Here is a 21,821-nt window from a genome sequence, read left to right on the forward strand (position 1 = left end):
AAAACATTATCTGTGCAATAACGGTCATTTGTACTTGCAGCTCATTCAACTCATATCGCTCTATAACTTCTTTTAAAACGTACACATTTTATTTTACATAGCTAGTCTATTTTTTTTTTTTGCATTTATTAATTTTTATTGTAATCATTCCATACAAATAGATCAATTTATAACCAAACAAAATTGAAGACAAATCAAACCCTAGCTAGTCTATTTTTAACTTGTAAAATGTATTTATTTTTTTTTTATTATTATTTTTAATTATTTTTTAGCTTTATTGGATCTAGGCTGAGTGACTTGTTTTTCTCGTCATACACATTTCATTGTATGTTGACCCCGTGTTAACCTATATATGACAAATAAATAAACCTAAACCTTCAAACCTAAACCTAATTTGATGTTTGGTCGTCACATTCATAAAGTAACAGGGAAAATTTTTTAAAAAAAGAGAGAGAAAGTGATGCAACAAACCTAAAAAGGCTGTGAATGTTATCCTGGTAAATGCAATTGGGTCAGGTAAGAGAATGCCTATTTAAACTAGCTCCAAAATGAATATCAAAAAAGGATAAAAGAAATGAATAAATAAAACGTCAGACCTAGTACACAAAGGCAATAATGTGTCAAAAATACAAATCAAAAAGATAAAAGCTGAAAAGCCTACCTTACCAAAAAAAAAATATTCAAACTCATTGAAACCAGTTCTGGGTTACAGGGGGCTGGAGTCCAAATCATTTGGCCACACACATTGTGATACACACACACACATATATATATATATATAACAAGCAAATAATTAAATGTTAATAGCCTCTTTCTTTCTCCAGCTTTGAGGTCTCCTGTTAGAGGAAAATTTCTTGGGCTAGACGTTCATCCAATGTTTATTTTTCTAAATTTCAGTGTTCAGTCCATCAAACAGCATTCATCCTTTTGCAGTTCTAATAAATTTGAATCATGAGCACACCCATAAGGGACTATTCTTGGTAACCTCTTGATTTTGGATAAATAGGGAGGTTTTCTTTATTTTTCAAGTATGCTAGTCCCTTCAAACATAGAAAGAGGTATCATATTAGGTGCTGATAATCAGGATGGTGTGTCATGTGCAAGTATCCGTCGATAACTGGCTTCACTAGTTAAGCAAGGTGTTGGCTGACATTTTTAAACTTACGTACAGAGATGTCTAACAAAACAGGACTGCAGTCAGAAGACCAGATTAGCCTCTTATTACTTGGCTAAAAGAGATTTTGAAATCCCCAAATTAAGTCATGACATTTCAAATGATATTCAATGTTGGAATTACTAATGCACTAGATTTTTGTCAATTATGAAGGCCCTGACTTCTTTCTGCGTCATATCAAGAAGCAGTAAATCACTCTAAAGTGTTAAAAGGCACCTCGTCGCAGCACTGCTAGACATCAGTTAAAGTAGCATGACTATAAGTGTTCACATACCATGTCACAATGTAACTCTCTGACAATGGTCTGCCACTGTGTGCTCTCCCATTATGTCACAAACAGCCTCAATCCTGTCATCGTGGTAAGGCACAGTCACAACTTTAATATCTGCCCTACACTGATCTATTTGTTTGGTTATTATTTAAATGAAACCAGTGATTTTATGCATATGGGCCTAGGACATCTTTCTTGCAATGAGATTTTTTAATGGCATTTAGCATTATAGATTCTGTGTAAAAATAAAAATTGAATTTATTTGTCAGAAATGTATGGCGGTTATCACAATAGACCACAGAATGAAGTAAATCAGATATTTTGCCCTTACTAGGAGTTAAGGACTTCACCAGGGCATAAGATATTTTGCGTATGGATGCTCGACTCTATTTATGTATTTATGACAGAGCAGCACCAAAATGGTTGAATTGTTTTCTGTTAGCTTTCCACATGGCTGTGGATCAATGCCACTCCCCCGTGATCTTTAGCCTCTGTCTCTCATGCCTTGTGAGAAGTTGGTGGCCTACCTCATATCCTATAAAGGGTAGGTGAGAAAAAGCCAACTGCCCAGAGCTGCCTGCTTGGAGAGTCAGACCTCAGCCTTTGCAAGGTCAGCTTTGATTCTTCGTTCTTGAAGATGCGTGGCAGTAGTCCTGAGTTCCTCTGAGCTGTCGACTAACGCCAGCCCTCAACAAGGCTTTCTCTCATGACAAGGCATTTCTAAGTGAGAGGGCAGCAAGCAGCACTTGTGTTCAGCTGTCATCGAGACCTTTGTGTAGGCAGACCTTAGCAATGATGTTTTATTATTTTGACCTGTTTTGAAGAACAGAGTACCAAGCATTAGTCTAACAAGTTTCTTCACTTTTCTCAGGACAAGACAAGCGCCTTGAGTCTAAGCAATGTAGCCGGCGTCTTCTACATTCTTGTTGGAGGCCTGGGGTTGGCAATGATGGTGGCCTTAATAGAATTCTGTTACAAATCAAGGGCCGAATCCAAAAGGCTGAAACTTGCAAAGAATGCTCAAAACTTTAAACCAACTCCCCCAACAAACACCCAGAATTTTGCTACATATCGAGAAGGATACAACGTCTATGGAACAGAAAGTGTTAAAATCTAAGGGTAAGGACATGCAATTGGTAAGCCCGGCTGCAATCTTTTTGTTTTCTTCCTTCAACAATTGACTAGAGAGAGAAAGCATGGAGGAATTAGGGAAGGTGGTGGGCATTTTATGAATAAACTGTCAAGTTCTGAGCTGACTTGATATCCTGCTCTGTTTTAAGAACTAATCAGAGGATACACGTGAATCACTTAGTCATTGGCCAAGCTACTACTATTATACTACTATTGTTTGTAAATCGGAATGTGTTCTTATAATGGAAGTTGTCTTATATATAAACGTCTGTGTGGGGAAGTGTGTGTGTCTGTTTGTCCGGCATGGAAGTGAGAGGTGGAGTCGGGGTAAGGAAACAGAAAACTCGCTTAGTTGCTAATAACACAAGCGAGTCGAGCACGTCAGCAAAACAAAACCTCAGAAGAAAGACAAAGTCACTTAGCCTCTAACATCAGCGAAAAGGTGTCCCTTTTACTTTTCCTCCCGCCGCTAATACACAAGCGATGTGAGCACGTCGGCAAAATGAATCCTCCTAGGAGAGAGACGCCCTTTCAATTACCTGACATCTCTACATTTCAGTTTTTTCTGATGATTTCAATAGTTTCTAGGACCCCGGGCTTCTTACAGCACGGGCTTACACAGCTAGTCAGTTCATAAATATCTATCAATCCTTTCTCATTTCAAATAAGATAAATACACAAATTTTGTATACATACAAAGTAACAAAAAAATCAATAAACAATAATATTAGGGGTCATAGAAATGTAATTTTTGAAAACGACAAATAGTAAGTGACACTGATCTTTAGTTATTGCTACATGAATCATTAAGCTAAGCACTTGGTTGAAGTGAAGGCTCGGGCACTGATACAGTAATGGTCTTCCAATCTAACAATTCCGGGACGTGTCCATTTATGAAAGGCTGCATTAAGGCCATGTCACGTTACTCAACTTTTCCAGCAATTATCAATCATAGCCTTCATTTACATAATTTTAGTGAGACAGCGGCAGTCAGTGGCAGCCTCCCGTGATGGCCAGTCACATAATGTGACAATAATAATAATTCATTACATTTATATACAATGCCCAGTGACCCACTCTAACTACTCCACGAGTCACCCCAAAATATTAAACAGGTTTGATTTTGTCATTAGTTGTAGTGATGAGCTCTGTGTGCATGACAGCTGATAATCAATGAATGCTCATCCAAAAGTGCAATGCCTAGAATGCAGCAACAAAGACATGGGGAATGCAGAATTTTTGACCTCACAAAAATAGAAGAGATCTTCATCTGTCTGATGGTTTGTGTTTTGCATACTATGATAGAAAGGAAAAAAAGGAAAAAAATAAATAAATAAAGATTGCGGCTGAACGTACTATAACTTTTAACCCTTCGTACAGCATCTGCTCCATCAGGCAGCACGTTATTGGCTGTCACAAAATGAGATGAGCATGGCTGTGCTGGAAGGTCAGCCAGTAATTGTTAAATTTGACATGGCCAGTGATTTTTTTTGTTGTGTAAATTGACATTGGGCTGGCAATGAGATCAGCAAATGTAGTCGGAAAGTCTGCCATACCTGCCGACTCACATGATATGAAATTGCCTTTACCTCTTTCACAATCGACTGCCCAGTTGAGGCTTTCATTCTGCCTCATCCTGTGGCCTCCCTTTTTTAAAATGAATGTCGATGTTGTGTTGACTGAGCATCTGTGTCCAATATAAATAACCAAGGTGTAATGTAAGCCAGTCCCTCCGATCTTGAAGACACATCTTGAATTTAGTTACCCATTTTGCATTTGTGTAAAGTTCTCAAAATTGAGCTCATCGTTCTCTCTCCGTCTCAAATTTTACAGTGCCCCTCTCTCACTCTTCCATGCACCTTGCTTTTGACTGCCCTTTAACATAAGAGAACACTCTCAAAACTGAGAACGGTATCTAGCTTTAAATTAATTCTTTTATATAAGCCCCCTCCCTAACTCAATTGTCCATCTTACCTTTGAGAACCCATTTATTTTGGCACCTCAACTATCTATGAGTGATCAGACCACCTTTCTAAATTAAGCCTAAGAGCCGCACATTAAAGTAGATGCCTACAGTGTGTTAGCATTTCAATTTCAGCCTCCATCTTGCATTTGAGCACCCTTCAATTTGCATAGAGTACTCTACAATGAGTGCCAATCTTCTGTTTCAATACTCAAGTCTGAGTACCTCTGCCTAAAACTCTGTGACCCGTTTGTTATACAGGCCTCTGCTAAACTAAATGTCTTTCTCACATCTAACTGAGCACATGTATTTTCACGTTCACTGCTAACTTGATCGCCAGTATTTCAGAACCTCCACTTCCCATTTTGTAATTGAGCCATCAACTCTAAATTAAGTATCCATCTCAGATACCGTACAAGTGCCCACACTGTAAACTCAGCTATAGCTTTCTTATATTTAAGAACCTCGTTGCCAACTCGAGTGCATATTTCGTATTTGAACATGCCCTTGTCAAACTGAACATCAATCTTGTATGTGAGTAGCCCAAGTCCTTCTTTGATATTTGAGAGTTCTACATCACATAACCTTACCTTTGAAAACCCCTCTCCAAACTGAGCATGCATACATTACACTGGTCAACAAACATTTTGCTACTGGGATTCTTTCATCTGTAATTTAACAAATTTCACTTGCTGACCCCAAATTGGTCCCTGTACGATCGGTGCCAGAGCTTGGTCCGCATTCTTTAGGGATTAATAAAGTATCTATCTATCTATCTATCTATCTATCTATCTATCTATCTATCTATCTATCTATCTATCTATCTATCTATCTATCTATCTATCTATCTATCATTGCCGGCAGTAAGTCGAACCCGTTTCCAGTGAGAGTTGGACTCCGCCAGGGCTGCCCTTTGTCACCGATTCTGTTCATAACTTTTATGGACAGAATTTCTAGGCGCAGCAAGGGTGTTGAGAGGGTCCGGTTTGGTGGACTCAGGATTGGGTCACTGCTTTTTGCAGATGATGTTGTCCTGTTTGCTTCATCAGGCCATGATCTTCAGCTCTCTCTGGATCGGTTCGCAGCTGAGTGTGAAGCGGCTGGGATGGGAATCAGCACCTCCAAATCCGAGACCATGGTTCTCAGCCGGAAAAGGGTGGAGTACCCTCTCAGGGTTGGTAGCGAGATCCTGCCCCAAGTGGAGGAGTTCAAGTATCTCGGGATCTTGTTCACGAGTGAGGGAAGAATGGAGCGTGAGATCGACAGGCAGATCGGTGCGGTGTCCGCAGTGATGAGGGCTCTGCATTGGTCTTTTGTGGTGAAAAAGAAGCTGAGCCGTAAGGCAAAGCTCTCAATTTACCAGTCGATCTATGTTCCTACCCTCAGCTATAGTCATGAGCTATGGGTAGTGACCGAAAGAACGAGATCGCGAATACAAGCGGCTGAAATGAGTTTCCTCCGCAGGGTGTCTGGGCTCTCCCTTAAAGATAGGGTGAGAAGCTCAGTCATCCGGGAGGGGCTCAGAGTAGGGCCGCTGCTCCTCTGCATCGAGAGGAGTCAGATGAGGTGGCTCGGGCATCTGATCAGGATGCCTCCCTGGTGAGGTGTTCAGGGCACGTCTAACCGGGAGGAGGCCCCGGGGAAGACCCAGGACATACTGGAGGGACTATGTCTTCCGGCTGGCCTGGGAAAACCTTGGGATTCCCCTGGAAGAGCTAGAAGAAGTGGCCAGGGAGAGGGAAGTCTGGGCATCTCTGCTCAAGCTGCTGCCCCCATGACCCGACCTCGGATAAGCGGAAGAGGATGGATAGATGGACTCCAAATCTGAAAAATGTTTTTATCCAGCATGTCCCATGTTCTAGTTATGATGTTCCAGGTCTTGGACAACTAGGGTGACTGGACAGTAAAGGCGATGCATTTCAGCATTTAAGAAATAAGTTTGGTCTCGAGAAAAGTGAAGCCAAAATTAAGGAAGGTGTTTTTATTGGTCCTGAAATCTGTGAACTGATGCTTGACGATGAGTTCAAAAGGAAACTGAAGCCAGCTGAATCAGCACCCTCATTCGTGCAGGTTGTCCAGAATTTTCTTGACAAGCACAATGCAGAGAATTATACTGAGCTTGTGGAGAACCTGCTGAAAGTATACAGTGCATCTGGAAAGTATTCAAAGCGCATCACTTTTTCCACATTTTGTTATGTTACAGCCTTATTCCAAAATGGATTAAATTCATTTTTTCCTCAGAATTCTACACACAACACCCCATAATGACAACGTGAAAAAAAGTTTACTTGAGGTTTTTGCAAATTTATTAAAAATAAAAAAATTGAGAAATCACTTGTACATAAGTATTCACAGCCTTTGCCATGAAACTCAAAATTGAGCTCAGGTGCATCCTGTTTCCCCTGATCATCCTTGAGATGTTTCTGCAGCTTAATTGGAGTCCACCTGTGGTCAATTCAGTTGATTGGACATGATTTGGAAAGGCACACACCTGTCTATATAAGGTCCCACAGTTGACAGTTCATGTCAGAGCACAAACCAAGCAGTGAAGTCAAAGGAATTGTCTGTAGACCTCCGAGACAGGATTGTCTCAAGGCACAAATCTGGGGAAGGTTACAGAAAAAATTTCTGCTGCTTTGAAGGTCCCAATGAGCACAGTGGCCTCCATCATCCGTAAGTGGAAGAAGTTCGAAACCACCAGGACTCTTCCTAGAGCTGGCTGGCCATCTAAACTGAGCGATTCAGGGAGAAGGGCCTTAGTCAGGGAGGTGACCAAGAACCCGATGGTCACTCTGTCAGAGCTCCAGAGATCCTCTGTGGAGAGAGGAGAACCTTCCAGAAGGACAACCATCTCAGCAGCAATCCACCAATCAGGCCTGTATGGTAGAGTGGCCAGACGGAAGCCACTCCTTAGTAAAAGGCACATGGCAGCCCGCCTGGAGTTTGCCAAAAGGCACCTGAAGGACTCTCAGACCATGAGAAAGAAAATTCTCTGGTCTGATGAGACAAAGATTGAACACTTTGGTGTGAATGCCAGGCATCATGTTTGGAGGAAACCTGGCACCATCCCTACAGTGAAGCATGGTGGTGGCAGCATCATGCTGTGGGGATGTTTTTCAGCGGCAGGAACTGGGAGACTAGTCAGGATAATGGGAAATATGACTGCAGCAATGTACAGAGACATCCTGGATGAAAACCTGCTCCAGAGCGCTCTTGACCTCAGACTGGGGCGACGGTTCATCTTTCAGCAGGACAACGACCCTAAGCACACAGCCAAGATATCAAAGGAGTGGCTTCAGGACAACTCTGTGAATGTCCTTGAGTGGCCCAGCCAGAGCCCAGACTTGAGTCTGATTGAACATCTCTGGAGAGATCTTAAAATGGCTGTGCACCGACGCTTCCCATCCAACCTGATGGAGCTTGAGAGGTGCTGCAAAGAGGAATGGGCGAAACTGGCCAAGGATAGGTGTGCCAAGCTTGTGGCATCATATTCAACAAGACTTGAGGCTGTAATTGCTGCCAAAGGTGCATCGACAAAGTATTGAGCAAAGGCTGTGAATACTTATGTACATGTGATGTCTCAGTTTTTTGATTTTTAATAAATTTGCAAAAACCTCAAGTAAACTTTTTTCATGTTGTCATTATGGGGTGTTGTGTGTAGAATTCCGAGGAAAAAATGAATTTAATCCATTTTGGAATAAGGCTGTAACATAACAAAATGTGAAAAAAGTGACGCGCTGTAAATACTTTCCAGATGCACTGTATTAGCTTATGGGAGCCAGAATGTCACTGAAGACGCATTTTTTACATTCTCATCTCGACTTTTTCCCACCAAATCCTCACAGGTGGCGCAGTGGTAGTGCTGCTGCTTTACAGTAAGGAGACTGTGGGTTCGCTTCCTGGGTCCTCCCTGTGAAGAGAGCGCTTTGAGTAGTGAGAAAAGCTCTATATACATGTAAAGAATTATTAAATCTAAGCGATGTCACAGATGAGCATGATGAAAGATTTCATCAAGATATAAAGGTGATAAATTCACTCCGAGCATGATGGGTGACTACTGTTGGTTCTGGCAAAGAGAGACGAATGTGCAGTACAAGCACAAAAGCGAGTGCCTCCAACATTTTTGGGCACGCTGACCTCACTTTTACATTGAGGTAAATTGACATAAATATGTTTTAATGTGTCTCTGGTATCGTCTTCTAGTTTGTTTTCAGAATAAACACATCAAAACAATTTTGGTGCGACATAGTCCAAACTCCAGATATCGTGTTGATATATTATATTGATATTCAAAAGTGTCAAAGCGTCAATGATGTGTATTTCAAAAACCTAACATGCTAGCCTAATTCTGATTTCATATATGAAATCAGTGTGAAAAACGTAATAAAGAGATGCTCTGAAGTTCCCAGAAGCAAACAAAAAATATTTTTTTGTAGACCAGCGTTATGATTTCTCATCCGTAGTAAGTGTTAGGAGGACATTCTGAACATGGAGAAACTGATTCTGCACTCGATTTTTGTGTGTAAGGTTGTTTGGATTTGTTTTTTTTAATCATCATTTTTAATAACATTCCATCGTTTATTTCTGTAACGACAGCCATATTGTTGTTAACAATGAATTTCTATTGCTATCTTGTGACTATTGGGCAATATTTAGGACAGCAGTGTGCTACTACTAATATTCAAGTTTCTGAATATTAATTCTTTTTTTTTTGTGAGGCATCGTCATTAAATATTAATTTAGGAAGCTAAGACTTTGCACGTTCTTGTAGACTTGGTTTAATGATTTGCGTCTTGGGCTTTGGTATTTTTGAGTCTCTTCTCTTTTTTTGGCTTTCTATCAAGATGTCCCTGACTTTGCTTCTCTTTCAATTCTTGGTCTTGTTATCATCTTTGGTCACTGCTGTCTTTTTCAATGTGGTACAACAGTAAGCTCATACTTGAGAGTCTCGTTTCTATGCCAAGTTTCCATGGTGCACATGAGGAAACCCATTTGTAGCTGAGCTCCCACCCCTTATACTGAATGCCCTATCGAATATAAGCAAACCCACTTTAAATAATGACTACCTCCCTGTTCGAGAGCTCATTCTCTAGTTTCCATCTTCCATGTGAGAACATATCTCACGTCTGAAAGCCCCACTTTCATTTTTGAGGGCGTCTTTCCAAACTTTCACGGTGGTTACCATCTCTCATATTTGAGCGCACACTTTGTCCGACTGTACCTTCTCAGAACTGCTTGAAATCAGGCACTATAAACGAAGCTCCTTTCTCGTATCTGAAAGCCTCCTTTTATACTTCAGTGTCCTTCTTGCCATTCTGCGGTATAGCATTTTAGCACATCTTCTATAAACTGAGTACTTATTTCATATTTCAAAGCTTGCGCTCTAATTTGACTTTTCATCTCATATTTGAGCACACCATCTCATTTCTGAGTGCTCCGCTCTAAATTAAGGTCATCTTTCAAACCTGAAAGCACTTTTTTCTCTAAGTTGATTGCCCATCTCCTGTCTGAGCACTCCCTCCATAAGTGGAGCACTCCTTATTTTAATGTATCCACTCTGGTCTTGAAATTTAAGGACACATTTTTATGCTTTTTTTTTTTTAACGTAGAAGATCTTGTTTTGACATTTGACAACCAGTCATTATGGCAGATCTTAGCTTGTAATTTGGGAAACGGTAAAAAGTACGTACCCCCCTTTTTAGTTGAACATGGGGGGGAAGGTTAATTTTTTTTCGTTTTTTAACTAAGTGTATGAGCTTGACAGTGTAACGTTATTTGCAATGGTGTGTGACATTATTATTCCATCATAATGTGTACCTCTGGGCAGGGCCGGATTTATATGAAAAGAGGCCCTAGGCTATTCCACTTATGAGGCCCTTTCACCTTCCATTTTTAAGTTTGTAAATTACATGAGAGATAATAAAATACGTAATACGCGTTGATCTTAACCAATACATTTTTATGTTTGTTTATTAGTCATATGCGTAGAATTTCTCCTTATTTTCGGTTCAGTGTTTTAGTGTTCACTGTTTTTAGAATAGTGTAATTTTAATTTTGCTAACAATTTGAATGTAGGCCCCTCTTGATCTTGAGGCCCTAGGCTGAAGCCTAGTTAGCCTATAGGAAAATCCGGCCCTGCCTCTGGGGTTCTCAGTTTCAACATTTTGCAATCTTGTAAACACTTTGAAAAGGCTGTCTGGTAACTGAATGTGTCCTCATCAGGCACTTACCCGGGTTTCAGCTTCTAAAGCCTTCCCTCTCCGTTAGCAGCAGTTATGGATGCAGCCAATGAGTGAGTGGAAATAACTGACTGCGAGACAGCAGCACAAAGTGGGAGACGCAGAAACAAGGTGATCATGCAAAAGGTCATTAGTCTGGGGGACCAAATGAACCGAGAAACTGGAGTGTTAACGCTAATTGTTATTGGAAATGCCTTCCCACAATAGAAAGACAGAGTAAAAAAGTATTCTGATATTCATGAATGCCAATACTAGTTTACTTAAATGATACTTGGGTACCTATTTGATGGATATTCCAGTATTTTAAAGCTGCTGTTACTATTACTATTTATTTCTCTATATATTGTGGATAGACAGCCCCCGGACACAGACAGACAGACACCAGAATGTCCAAAACACGCACGTTTATCTTCCATAAGCACCACAATGCCTTATTACCAACAACTCTTCTCTCTCTCTTTCTCTTTCTTTGACTTCCACTCCCTTCCTCACAAGCTCCGTCTCCTTCCTCCCAATTCCGGCTCGTCCACTGGAGGGAGGCGGCCCCTTTTTTAATAACCCAGATGGGCTCCAGGTGCTCCGTCTGATTTCTTCCGTTAGCACTTCCTGGTGTGGCGGAAGTGCTGCCATCCAGGGTTCCATAACTGTCCGGGCGCCCCCTGGCGGTGGCCACGTCCTCCCATAGGGATGCCAGTGGCCCCCAAGCAGACCAGGGCGGCTGCCCTCTCATGGTCCAGGGAAGGTATCGTCCCTCTCATGGACCATCCAGGCGTCCCGGCTATGTAGAGTCCCCAGCTGTCTGGCACAATATATATATAAATCCAACATCTGTCTGTGTCTGTCTGTCTGTCCGCTTTTCACGAGAGAACTACTTAACGGATTTAGATTGGGTTTCATTTCTACAATTTGCTTGAACATTCCAGTTGACTTTGTGACTTTTCCCATCGCACTAAGTATTATAATTCGGTTGTGGCACCAAGACACAGCGGGCCGAGGGGAAGGGGAGGCGGGACCTCAGGAGTAGGGAGCCAGGTGGGGCCATCCTCACTCACACGCCAGCCTCTGTTCGAGTTGCTCTACCTCTCGCCATGTGTTAGAGAGTACCTTGCCTCCATTTAGCTAGCGATTCCTGTTTGTTCAGCAGACATTACCATCTACACATTGTTAAGGAGTAACGTTTGACGTTTGAGAGAGAGAGATCAAAGCTACGTGTGCTTTAGAGGGTAGCTGCTCATTGGCAGAGATATCACGGCCACGTGCTCTTCTCCCCACGTGCGGGACGCTCTCCCATCAGAGCTGAACACCATCAGATACAGTGCTAACGTTTGACGTTGGAGTGTACCTACCTTCTGCTTGGCCAGTGATACCTTACCAACTTTTGACATTTTTGGCAAAGAGATCACAGCTATATTCTCACCCCGACAGCAAAACCAAAATTATTGTATATCAAGAGGCCATCGAATATGAAAGCTTTCAATATAAATTCTTCTCAACACAAATTATTAATTTTATTTTATTGATTTTTAAAGTTTGTCCTGTTTCACTACTACACAGGAGGAGCCGCAGGGGACAGCTAGTATTTTATATTGTATTACAGGAAAGACCATAATATTGTTCAGTTGAATAAATAAGTTAATTTTAATAAAAAGCCTTTGATTGGGATTTCTGTTTTTGCTGTGGTATTGAATACTGTAGGTATCGAGAATAATGAAATTTCACTGATTTTGGCATCGAATTCAAACATTCTGGTCCTTGACATCCCTTGACAAAATTATATCAGGGAGATGTGAACAAAAACAAGCATTAATAATCAATAAAAATGAAATAAATAAAAAAATGGTAATCATAATAAAAAATTCCATTCATCCATCCATTTTCCAACCCGCTGAATCTGAACACAGGGTCACGGGGGTCTTCTGGAGCCAATCCCAGCCAACACAGGACGCAAGGCAGGGAACCAATCCCGGGCAGGGCGCCAACCCACCGCAGTAATAAAAAATTAATTCTTCCAAATACCCAGAAACCGATTATGACACCGCCTATCAGCATTTCAAGGGGTGATTGCCTTAAATTATTGATATAAAATATTGCAACTCAAGCTTTAGCCCAGTTTGAATTAGAAGAGCAACATACTGTATATTGAAAAACACGGATTGGCTTTTATCCTTTAATCTATTTTGACAGTACAGCTAATGGCAGAACTTTTCAAGACAGAGACAATGTGCTGAGGAAAGGGGCTCTCCAGGCCACCTCCATTACCATAGGATGGTTCTCATTTAACAGCTTTTAAAACTAATGGAAATTGAAAAGCCTGTAAACAACAATATGAATGCATTTGGATAAAAAGACTTTCTAATGTAGTTAGAAAAGTGCCATTGCTACAAAATAAATAATAAACATTGTGAAGCACATGAAGCATTTTAATATCTACCCACCTTTTCTACCATGTATCCAAACCATTGTCATGGTTCAAGACAGGAACGAGGTCATCAGAGGTTACACTCATACTCGTACAGTGACAAGCCTAACACACATGTGTGGAAGAAAAAACAGAGAACTCAGAGGAAACCCTACACACTGTAACAAAGACGAGAAAGTGTCACAAAAAGGTTTGGGGATGGCCACCCCATGTACTTGAAAATAAACACGTCTTTGCAGACAGGAGTCCAAAACTGAACTGACGTAACATGTGGAAAGCTGCTCTATATATATGGCTGAATGGAGGAAGAGGTGGAGTCAGGGAGGCAGGAACATGAAGATGGGTACCGGATATGACGTCATCAGAGGGTGACTTTAACAGGGGCCGGACTGGTGGTGATGTCATTGAGAGGCAGGGTCTTCAGCTGGTCTGCAGAGGGACGAAAGGAGAAAGGATCAGGTGACAGCGCCAACTCCTAGTCTAACTGAGAAATACCACTATTTGACTATTTGAGCACTGTGGAGAACAGCCCGGACATAGACAGGTAGACATGATGGTTTCACCACACACACATTTATTATACAATATTTACAAGTTCAAGGTGCTCAAACCCAGTGCCGCAGCACCAATCACCCCTTAAGTCCTGGCCACACAACACAATGCCTTCTCAGTCTCTGGTCCGCCTCCACTCCTATCCACCGAGCTTCGTCCTCTTCCACCCGACTCTTGCCATTAAATGGAGGAAGGCGGCCCCTTTTATACACCCCCGGATGGACTCCAGGTGCTTCCCGAGGAGCCTCCGTTGACACACCCCTGTGTGGCGTAAGCTCTGGCTGTGTTCCCGGAAGTCCTCCGGGTGTCCCCAATCCTCTTCCCCCCAGCACTTCCGGGTGTGGCGGAAGGGCTGAGGTCCAGGGCTCCCAAGGCATCGGGGCGCCCCCTGGCGGTGACCACGGGCCCCTACAGGGTTGAGCTTCCAAGCTCTGTACCTGTGGCCCCCAATAGAACCAGGGCGGTCGCCCCCTCGTGTTCTGGAGGAGGCACAAGCCCTCCTCCGGTCCTCCTGGGCATCCCGGCCAGGCATGAACCCCAGCCGGGTGCCACAGCACGTGTGTGACAATACTTATAGGGAGACCATGTAAATTCCACATAGGCAGTGACCAGGCTAGAATTTGACCCCACAGAGGTGAGAGGCACCAGTCCAGTCCTGTTTATTATTATAGCACTCTTTAGAACACTCTAGAACACTCTAGACAAGAACAGGCCATTCAGCCCAACAAAGCTCGCCAGTCCTATCCACTTATTTCTTCCAAAAAAACATCAAGTCAAGTTTTGAAAGTCCCCAACGTCTTACTGTCCACCACACTACTTGGCAGCTTATTCCAAGTGTCTATCGTTCTTTGTGTAAAGAAAAACTTCCTAATGTTTGTGCGAAATTTACCCTTAACAAGTTTCTAACTGTGTCCCCGTGTTCTTGATGAACTCATTTTAAAATAACAGTCTCGATCCACTGTACTGATTCCCTTCATAATTTTAAACACTTCAATCATGTCACTTCTTAATCTTCTTTTGCTTAAACTGTACAGGCGCAGCTCTTTTAATCTTTCCTCATAATTCAACCCCTGTAGCCCTGGAATCAGCCTAGTCGCTCTTCTCTGGACCTTTTCTAGTGCTGCTATGTCCTTTTTGTAGCCTGGAGACCAAAACTGCACACAGTACTCCAGATGAGGCCTCACCAGTGCATTATAAAGGTTGAGCAGAACCTCTTTGGACTTGAACTCCACACATCGTGCTATATAACCTAACATTCTGTTAGCCTTCTTAATGGCTTCTGAACACTGTCGGAAAGTCGATAGCTTAGAGACCACTATGACTCCTAAATCCTTCACATAAGGTGTACTCTCGATTTTCTGACCGCCCATTGTGTATTCAAACCTAACATTTTTACTTCCTATGTGTAATACTTTACATTTACTGACATTAAATTTCATCTGCCACAAATCTGCCCAAGTCTGTATGCTATCCAAGTCCTTCTGTAATGATATAACGGATTCCAAATTATCTGCTGATCCACCTATCTTGGTATCATCTGCAAACTTAACCAGCTTGTTACTTATATTCCTATCTAAATCATTTATATATATTAAAAATAGCAGCGGCCCTAGCACTGACCCCTGTGGCACACCACTCTTAACATCGGCCAGTTCTGAAGAGGTTCATCCCACACCATCATCCTCTGCTTCCTGTGTCTGAGACAATTCTGCACCCATCTAAAAAACATCACCCTGAACTCCCACTTCTTTTAATTTGATGCCCAACCTCTCATGTGGCTCCTTATCAAATGCTTTCTGAAAGTCCACATAAATAATATCATATGCTCCACTTTGATCGTACGTACGACACATGACACTTTCACAGCATGACACACACACAGCACGATCCTTTTGTTGTGCAAAGCCATATTCATTCATCCAAGAGTCTTGAAAAGAGCGAACATCAAGTTTTTGTCTTTTGAGTCATTTTAGGGCAGTTTGTTTTAACATACCACGGCCTGCACTGAGCACATGGTTTCCATTTACAGTACATGTGAGTCGCATGCACAAAACGTAGCTGAGGACCCAGAGCGCGAAAGATGCGCTATAATTAAAATATAATGACAAGAGGTTTGTTTTAATGTACCACGGGCTGCAATGAACACATGGTTTCTATTTGCATGTGAGTCACATATGCATAATATACGTGAGAGTGCGAATGCATGCGCTGTAATTAAAATATCATTTTTTACTATACAGGGCTATTCAAAATTAAAGAGCAGATTTCAAAAATGTATATCAAACAAACTGTATAAGACAAAAACACATTCCACACATTACTGGATAGAGGAAAGTTCCAAGTTTGGTCCTATGGTCCTTGCAACTCCAGGACGATGGATTCGAAGAGGTGGACAATAAGATCTTGCTCATCATCTATGGCCTCCCAGGTCTCCAGGACCTAACCCCCTGTGATTTTTTTTATCTATGGGGGCACATTAAAGAAAGAGCGTTTGTTCCACCTTCAAGATTTGCACATTTGAGGAAGCTGTGAATTCAGCAATTAGGGACCATTTGACTCGTGTGGGTCAAGAAATTTTCTACTGTTTTGATGTTTGTCGCACTGCACATGGTGCTCATGTTGAGTGCATGCAACCTCAAGGACCATAGGACCAAATGTTGAACTTTCCTCTACTCAGTGATGCGCACAATGTGTTTCTGTCTTATACAGTTTGTTTGAAATACATTTTTGAAATCTGCTCTTTCATTTTGAATAGCCCTGTATTTCAATTCAATCAGAGTGCCATTGAAAATCATTCCGTGTGCCGTGACGTAGGTTGCCCACCCCTGCACTATGCTATCACATCACTTTACATTTCAATATTTTAAATCAAAACGATTCCTACATCTAATTTTTTATTTTATTTTTGCCTCCAAGTCTAATTTGGAAGTTCATTTTCATACTTTTACTATGAATGGAATTGCTTTTCAGTCTCTTAGCCTGCTAGTTAAATGTCCTTACAGCTTGAAGGAGTTACTTTGTAAACGGCAACAAAAATCAAAAAAGGGGAATGAGTCCCAATTATCTAAATAGCTTCAGATTTGAAACTAGCAGCTCTCATTTGAACAGTTCACTTTTTTCTGGAATTTCACTGTTGGAGTGACACATATGGAATGACGTGTACAGTGAGTTTCTATAGCACAGCACTAGGAGCAACTCCTCTCTCAGGTTCAAAGTAGAAGTGGGTGATATGCCAGATAATTCGGTGGACTGAATAAAGTTCTTTTTGTGCTATGGATTTCACAAAAACAATAATAACCTGTATGGTAAAAATTAGTAGAAAATGCATTTAAAATGTTTAAATGTAAAACATGTCCTGTCACAAAAGGCACAAATCTGTGCAAGAAAACGAAAGCAAGAAATGTCCTGTTTTATTAGTGACTGAAAAGTGCTGTCTTTGTTTAAAGCAGGGGTGTCGAACTCCAGGCCCGGAGGGCTGCAGTGGCTGCAGGTTTTCCTTCTAACCATTGTTAGAAAGGTGCTATATTGCACCCGACCCTACACAGATTGACTCGGAGGCATGTGTAAAAACAAATAAACTATTTATTTTCTTCCCCTGTGGGTGCACGTCTTCTCCATGTCCCACAGGCAATATACAGTCCCAGCACTAAGCATACCAGTGAAGCTAAGCACCTTCTTCTCTCACCACCACTCCTCCCAAGCAACCTCGTCCTCCTCCACCCGACTCTGGCCGCTGAGTGCTGGTCGCTGGCTCCCTTTTATTGGGTACCCGGAAATGCTCCAGGTGTTTGATCCGGCTGCACTTCCGGGTAAGGCGAAACCAGTGCCCAAAAGGGGCCAGCAGCTCCTACTGCAGCACCCCCTGGCGGCAAATGTGGAACCCCACAAAGCTGCACAGAACTCCAACCCCCATGAAGCCCTGGGGGAGTCCGAGGCACCGCTGTAACCCAGGGAGGCTGCATCTAGCATTCAGGGGGAGATACTGGATTTCCCACCCTTGTCCCCCTGGCAGATGTGGTGAAGGGGCGTCCCGGCCAGGCATAGACCCTGGCCATCCGTCACACCATCTTCTTCATTAGTTACCAGTTTTCACTTCTTTTCCCTTCCTTTCAATATCCTTGTTTTTAAGGATTCCGTCCTCTGAATTTATTCCTTTCTTCATTAAATGGCAGCCAAATAGAAATGAGATGTGAAACGAGCCAACAGATGACCAGCTAAACTGGAACATCAAACTCCAACCAGTTTCTTAATGAGTAGCTGATTCTTGCTGGTAATTAAACCCGTTATTTAATTCCAGGGTGTATTGCTGCTCTCATTCTGCCATAGCAGAGATTTCCAAAACTGTTGATTTTTCTGTTTTTTCTAAGAACACCGTCAAAATGTTTTGGTGACCAGAGCGATCAACCTTACCGAGTCCATCACCTTTCTTTATTTTCAGATATTGTGTGATGGACACAGGTGAGCTGGTCATGTGGCGGCTTGTTTTGTGTCTCCTTATTGTTTGGCTGCTAAATAAGGACAAAGAGACAACTAAGAGGCCTGAGTCAAGTTAATTAAAACTAAGGTCAAAGAAGTTAATTAGCAGCAAAAACAGGTTACTAATGAAGAAGATGCTTAGAATGAAAACCTACAGCCATTGCGGCCCTCCAGGACCGGAGTTCGACTTGTATGTGAACTGCGTGTTGTAAGCGAGCCTCCACCTTTAAGAATACAGTGGAACCTCGGTTTGTTAGCATAATTCGTTCCGGAAACGTGCTCGTAGTCCAAAGCACTCGTATATCAAAGTGAATTTCCCCATTAGAAATAATGGCAACTCAGATGATTTGTTCCACAACCCAAAACTATTCATATAAAAATGATTAATACAAAATATACAGTGATCCCTCGCTATATCGCACTTCAACTTTCGCGGCTTCCCTCTAACGCGGATTTTATATGTAAGCATATTTAAATATATATCGCAGATTTTTTGCTGGTTCGCGGATTTCTGCGGACAATGGGTCTTTTAATTTCTGGTACATGCTTCCTCAGTTGGTTTGCCCAGTTGATTTCATACAAGGGACGCTATTGGCAGATGGCTGAGAAGCTACCCAACTTACTTTTCTCTCTCTCTCTTGCGCTGACATTCTCTGATCCTGACGTAGGGGGTGTGAGCAGGGGGGCTGTTCGCACACCTAGACAATACGGACGCTCGTCTAAAAATGCTGAAAGATTATCTTCATGTTGCTCCCTTCTGTGCAGCTGCTTCGTGAAGCGACATCTGCCACGGTGCTTCGCATACTTAAAAGCTCGAAGGGCACGTATTGATTTTTGACTTTGTTTTTCTCTCTCTCTCTCTGCTCCTGATGGAGGGGGTGTGAGCTGCCGCCTTCAACAGCTTTGTTCCGCGGTGCTTCGCATACTTAAAAGCCAAACAGCCCTATTGACTTGTTTGCTTTCCTCTCTCTTTCTGACATTCTGTGCTCCTGACACGCACTCCTTTGAAGAGGAAGATATGTTTGCATTCTTTTAATTGTGAGACAGAACTGTCATCTCTGTCTTGTCATGGAGCACAGTTTAAACTTTTGAAAAAGAGACAAATGTTTGTTTGCAGTGTTTGAAAAACGTTCCTGTCTCTCTACAACCTCCTGTGTTTCTGCGCAAATCTGTGACCCAAGCATGACAATATAAAAATAACCATATAAACATATGGTTTCTACTTCGCGGATTTTCTTATTTCGCGGGTGGCTCTGGAATGCAACCCCCGCGATGGAGGAGGGATTACTGTAAAGTAAAAATACATAAAACAAATTAACCTGCACTTTACCTTTGAAAAGAATCATGGCTGGTGTGAGTGAGTTTCTAAACTCTTGTGGGATTCCACCCAACGGGACGACACGCGGAAGAGCGTCCCAAAGCAATCACAGTCTCCTAGCGCTATAGCAGTTCACCGTAAAAGCAAATCCGAAAAGATCGCGGACATGCTATAAGCGCCTGCCATCGATGGGTGATACAAGGAACAAGGAACATTATAAATGCGCAGGGCCCTGCCTGACTGATGTTGCTGTTTCAAGCTGAATAAAGCTGGTGTTACTAAAGTACTGAGACTCAGCTTTTTGTTTTAGTGTGCAAGACGGGGACATGCACATCAAAGCGTGCACGTGCAAGCACACACAGCACACACGAGTGCACGCATGTACACACACATACGCTCATACGCACAAGTGAGCACGTGCGCACGCGCACACACAGTCACACAATGCTAATGCTGTAGTAAACAGTATACGCTCGTACGGATGTTTACTATGAGTGAGGCACGCTGACTCAGACGGAGAATAGGAGACGATTTCCCACAATCCCGCAGCGAGAGAGAGAAGAACAATCAGCTCAGTTGTGATCACATGACGCTCAGCAGACAAAGAGTATACATACTACTCGTATTGCAAGACCTCGCTCGTTTATCAAGTCAAAATTTATTAAAAATTTTTGCTTGTCTTGCAAAACGCTCGTAAACCAAGTTACTTACAAACCAAGGTTCCACTGTATTGATATTCAAACCTGACTGGCAAGTCAAAGCTCTCTGCGGCTCTGCATTGCATTAAGCAAGTTTGAGTGTGTGTGTGTGTGTGTGTGTGTTTACAGATGACGGTCCGAAATAAGGAGACAGGGCGGCAAGAACTGTGTCTTGTGTTTGCATGGTGATGGTGTGAGTGAGTGAAAAACAAGTGAACCTTTTATTGGTTCAAGCTGGAAAGGTGAATACTGTTATCAAATTTATGTGAGTAGCAGAGTTAAACATTTTGACATGTAGATCTGTTTACACAATAAACTGTTAATTTTTCTTGCGGTAAAAAATATGTTTCAGCTTGAAAGTTACAGTATATACAAATACATTATACTGGTTACAAATTTTAGTTATAACTGTAATAAGGATTTTTGGCCATAACTCCCACTCCCACTTCAAAGAAGTGTCACCTTTTGTAGAACCGTTCAGAGCGATTATGATCGTAAAGTGCAAGGTGATGAGTTACTCACGTGTTTCTCTTTTTCTGTTCTTTTCCACACGGACAGCTGAAAATCAGCAGGTGCACAGGCTGTGGAGAAGAACCATGACTGGGAGCGAGGGGGAGATCGCTGGGAAACGGGCCTTAACCACCCTGGGCCCTCGGCATGCAGCCCGAGTGTCCGGCATTGCACAGGAATCATTGACAGCTCAACAGACTCGTCATTCAAAAGAACTGAATTTTTTTTTTCCTTCAGTGCCTTAAGGAACGGCCACGGAATAGCAGCACCGCGGCTCAACACAGCATATATTGCTTTGCCTGAAATTGCAAAGGAAATCCCATAAACTCTATTGTAATCCCTAAAAGCACCCTTACTCCCAGTTCGGAATCGAACTGCTCAATGACAAAAGCCATCATTTGCTGCTGCTGCACAGCTGGATGAGCTGGTTTGCAGGGAGAAAAAAAAAATTTGAAACGCACTGTGATTCACATTGGAGCTCAAAGGCAACAAGTCACTCACTCATCAGACAATCCAAGTCTGCCTGCCTGCCTGCCTGCCATGCCTGCTCCAGTGAAAAAGGCCAGAATGTGGAGGTGGCGGAGTTGCATTGTGTGTTGAGAGACGAAGCAGTTATTTGAAAGAGTAAAGGGACATCAGGTGTTAGTCAGTAAAATGTGTTTTTTTATTTATCTTTTTTTTTTCTAATTATTATTATTTTAGTTGCCCTTCATGTCAAAAACATCAGTTGCAGAAGTGAGCTGCAAAATAGGATCAGAGGTCAGCAGAGAAAATGAAGTTGATCACAATGTCCAAAGGATGATTGGCTGTTTGTAGAAGACAAAAGAAGACAAGAACGTGCATTGCAACTGCCAAAGGACACTTAAGGGCAGGAAATTAATTTCTCCAATTCCAGCAATTTGCATTCTTGATCTTCTGCCAGTGAGCTACTCAGATAATATCAACTGGGGGAGAAACAAGGCGTAATTGTCACTTTTTAAAAACAGGCTGTTCAAAGGAACACCTGCATATTAATTACATCTAATGTGACAGCATATGGTTTTATAATGTGACATGTTCTTATCCTGGCA

General features: G+C 42.1%; 1 protein-coding gene across 4 annotated transcripts in view; it reads left to right on the top strand.

The window, feature by feature from the left end:
- LOC114662111 (glutamate receptor 3) overlaps positions 1-21,587 on the top strand; it is a 410,431-nt gene extending 388,844 nt beyond the window's left edge. For 2 of the 4 annotated variants that reach the window (XM_028815448.2, XM_028815449.2), the window contains exons 15-16: positions 2,317-2,564; positions 20,800-21,587. In XM_028815448.2, coding sequence (XP_028671281.1) covers positions 2,317-2,562 — 246 coding nt within the window. In that variant the 3' untranslated portion in view covers positions 2,563-2,564; positions 20,800-21,587. Of the gene's footprint in view, positions 1-2,316; positions 2,565-20,799 lie in introns of those variants that run through there. The other 2 variants (XR_007936331.1, XM_028815450.2) reach the window with 2 other exon arrangements.
- The last annotated feature ends 234 nt before the right edge of the window (positions 21,588-21,821 follow it).

The sequence above is a fragment of the Erpetoichthys calabaricus genome, chromosome 12, assembly GCF_900747795.2.
Source record: "Erpetoichthys calabaricus chromosome 12, fErpCal1.3, whole genome shotgun sequence".
Taxonomy (NCBI): domain Eukaryota; kingdom Metazoa; phylum Chordata; class Cladistia; order Polypteriformes; family Polypteridae; genus Erpetoichthys; species Erpetoichthys calabaricus.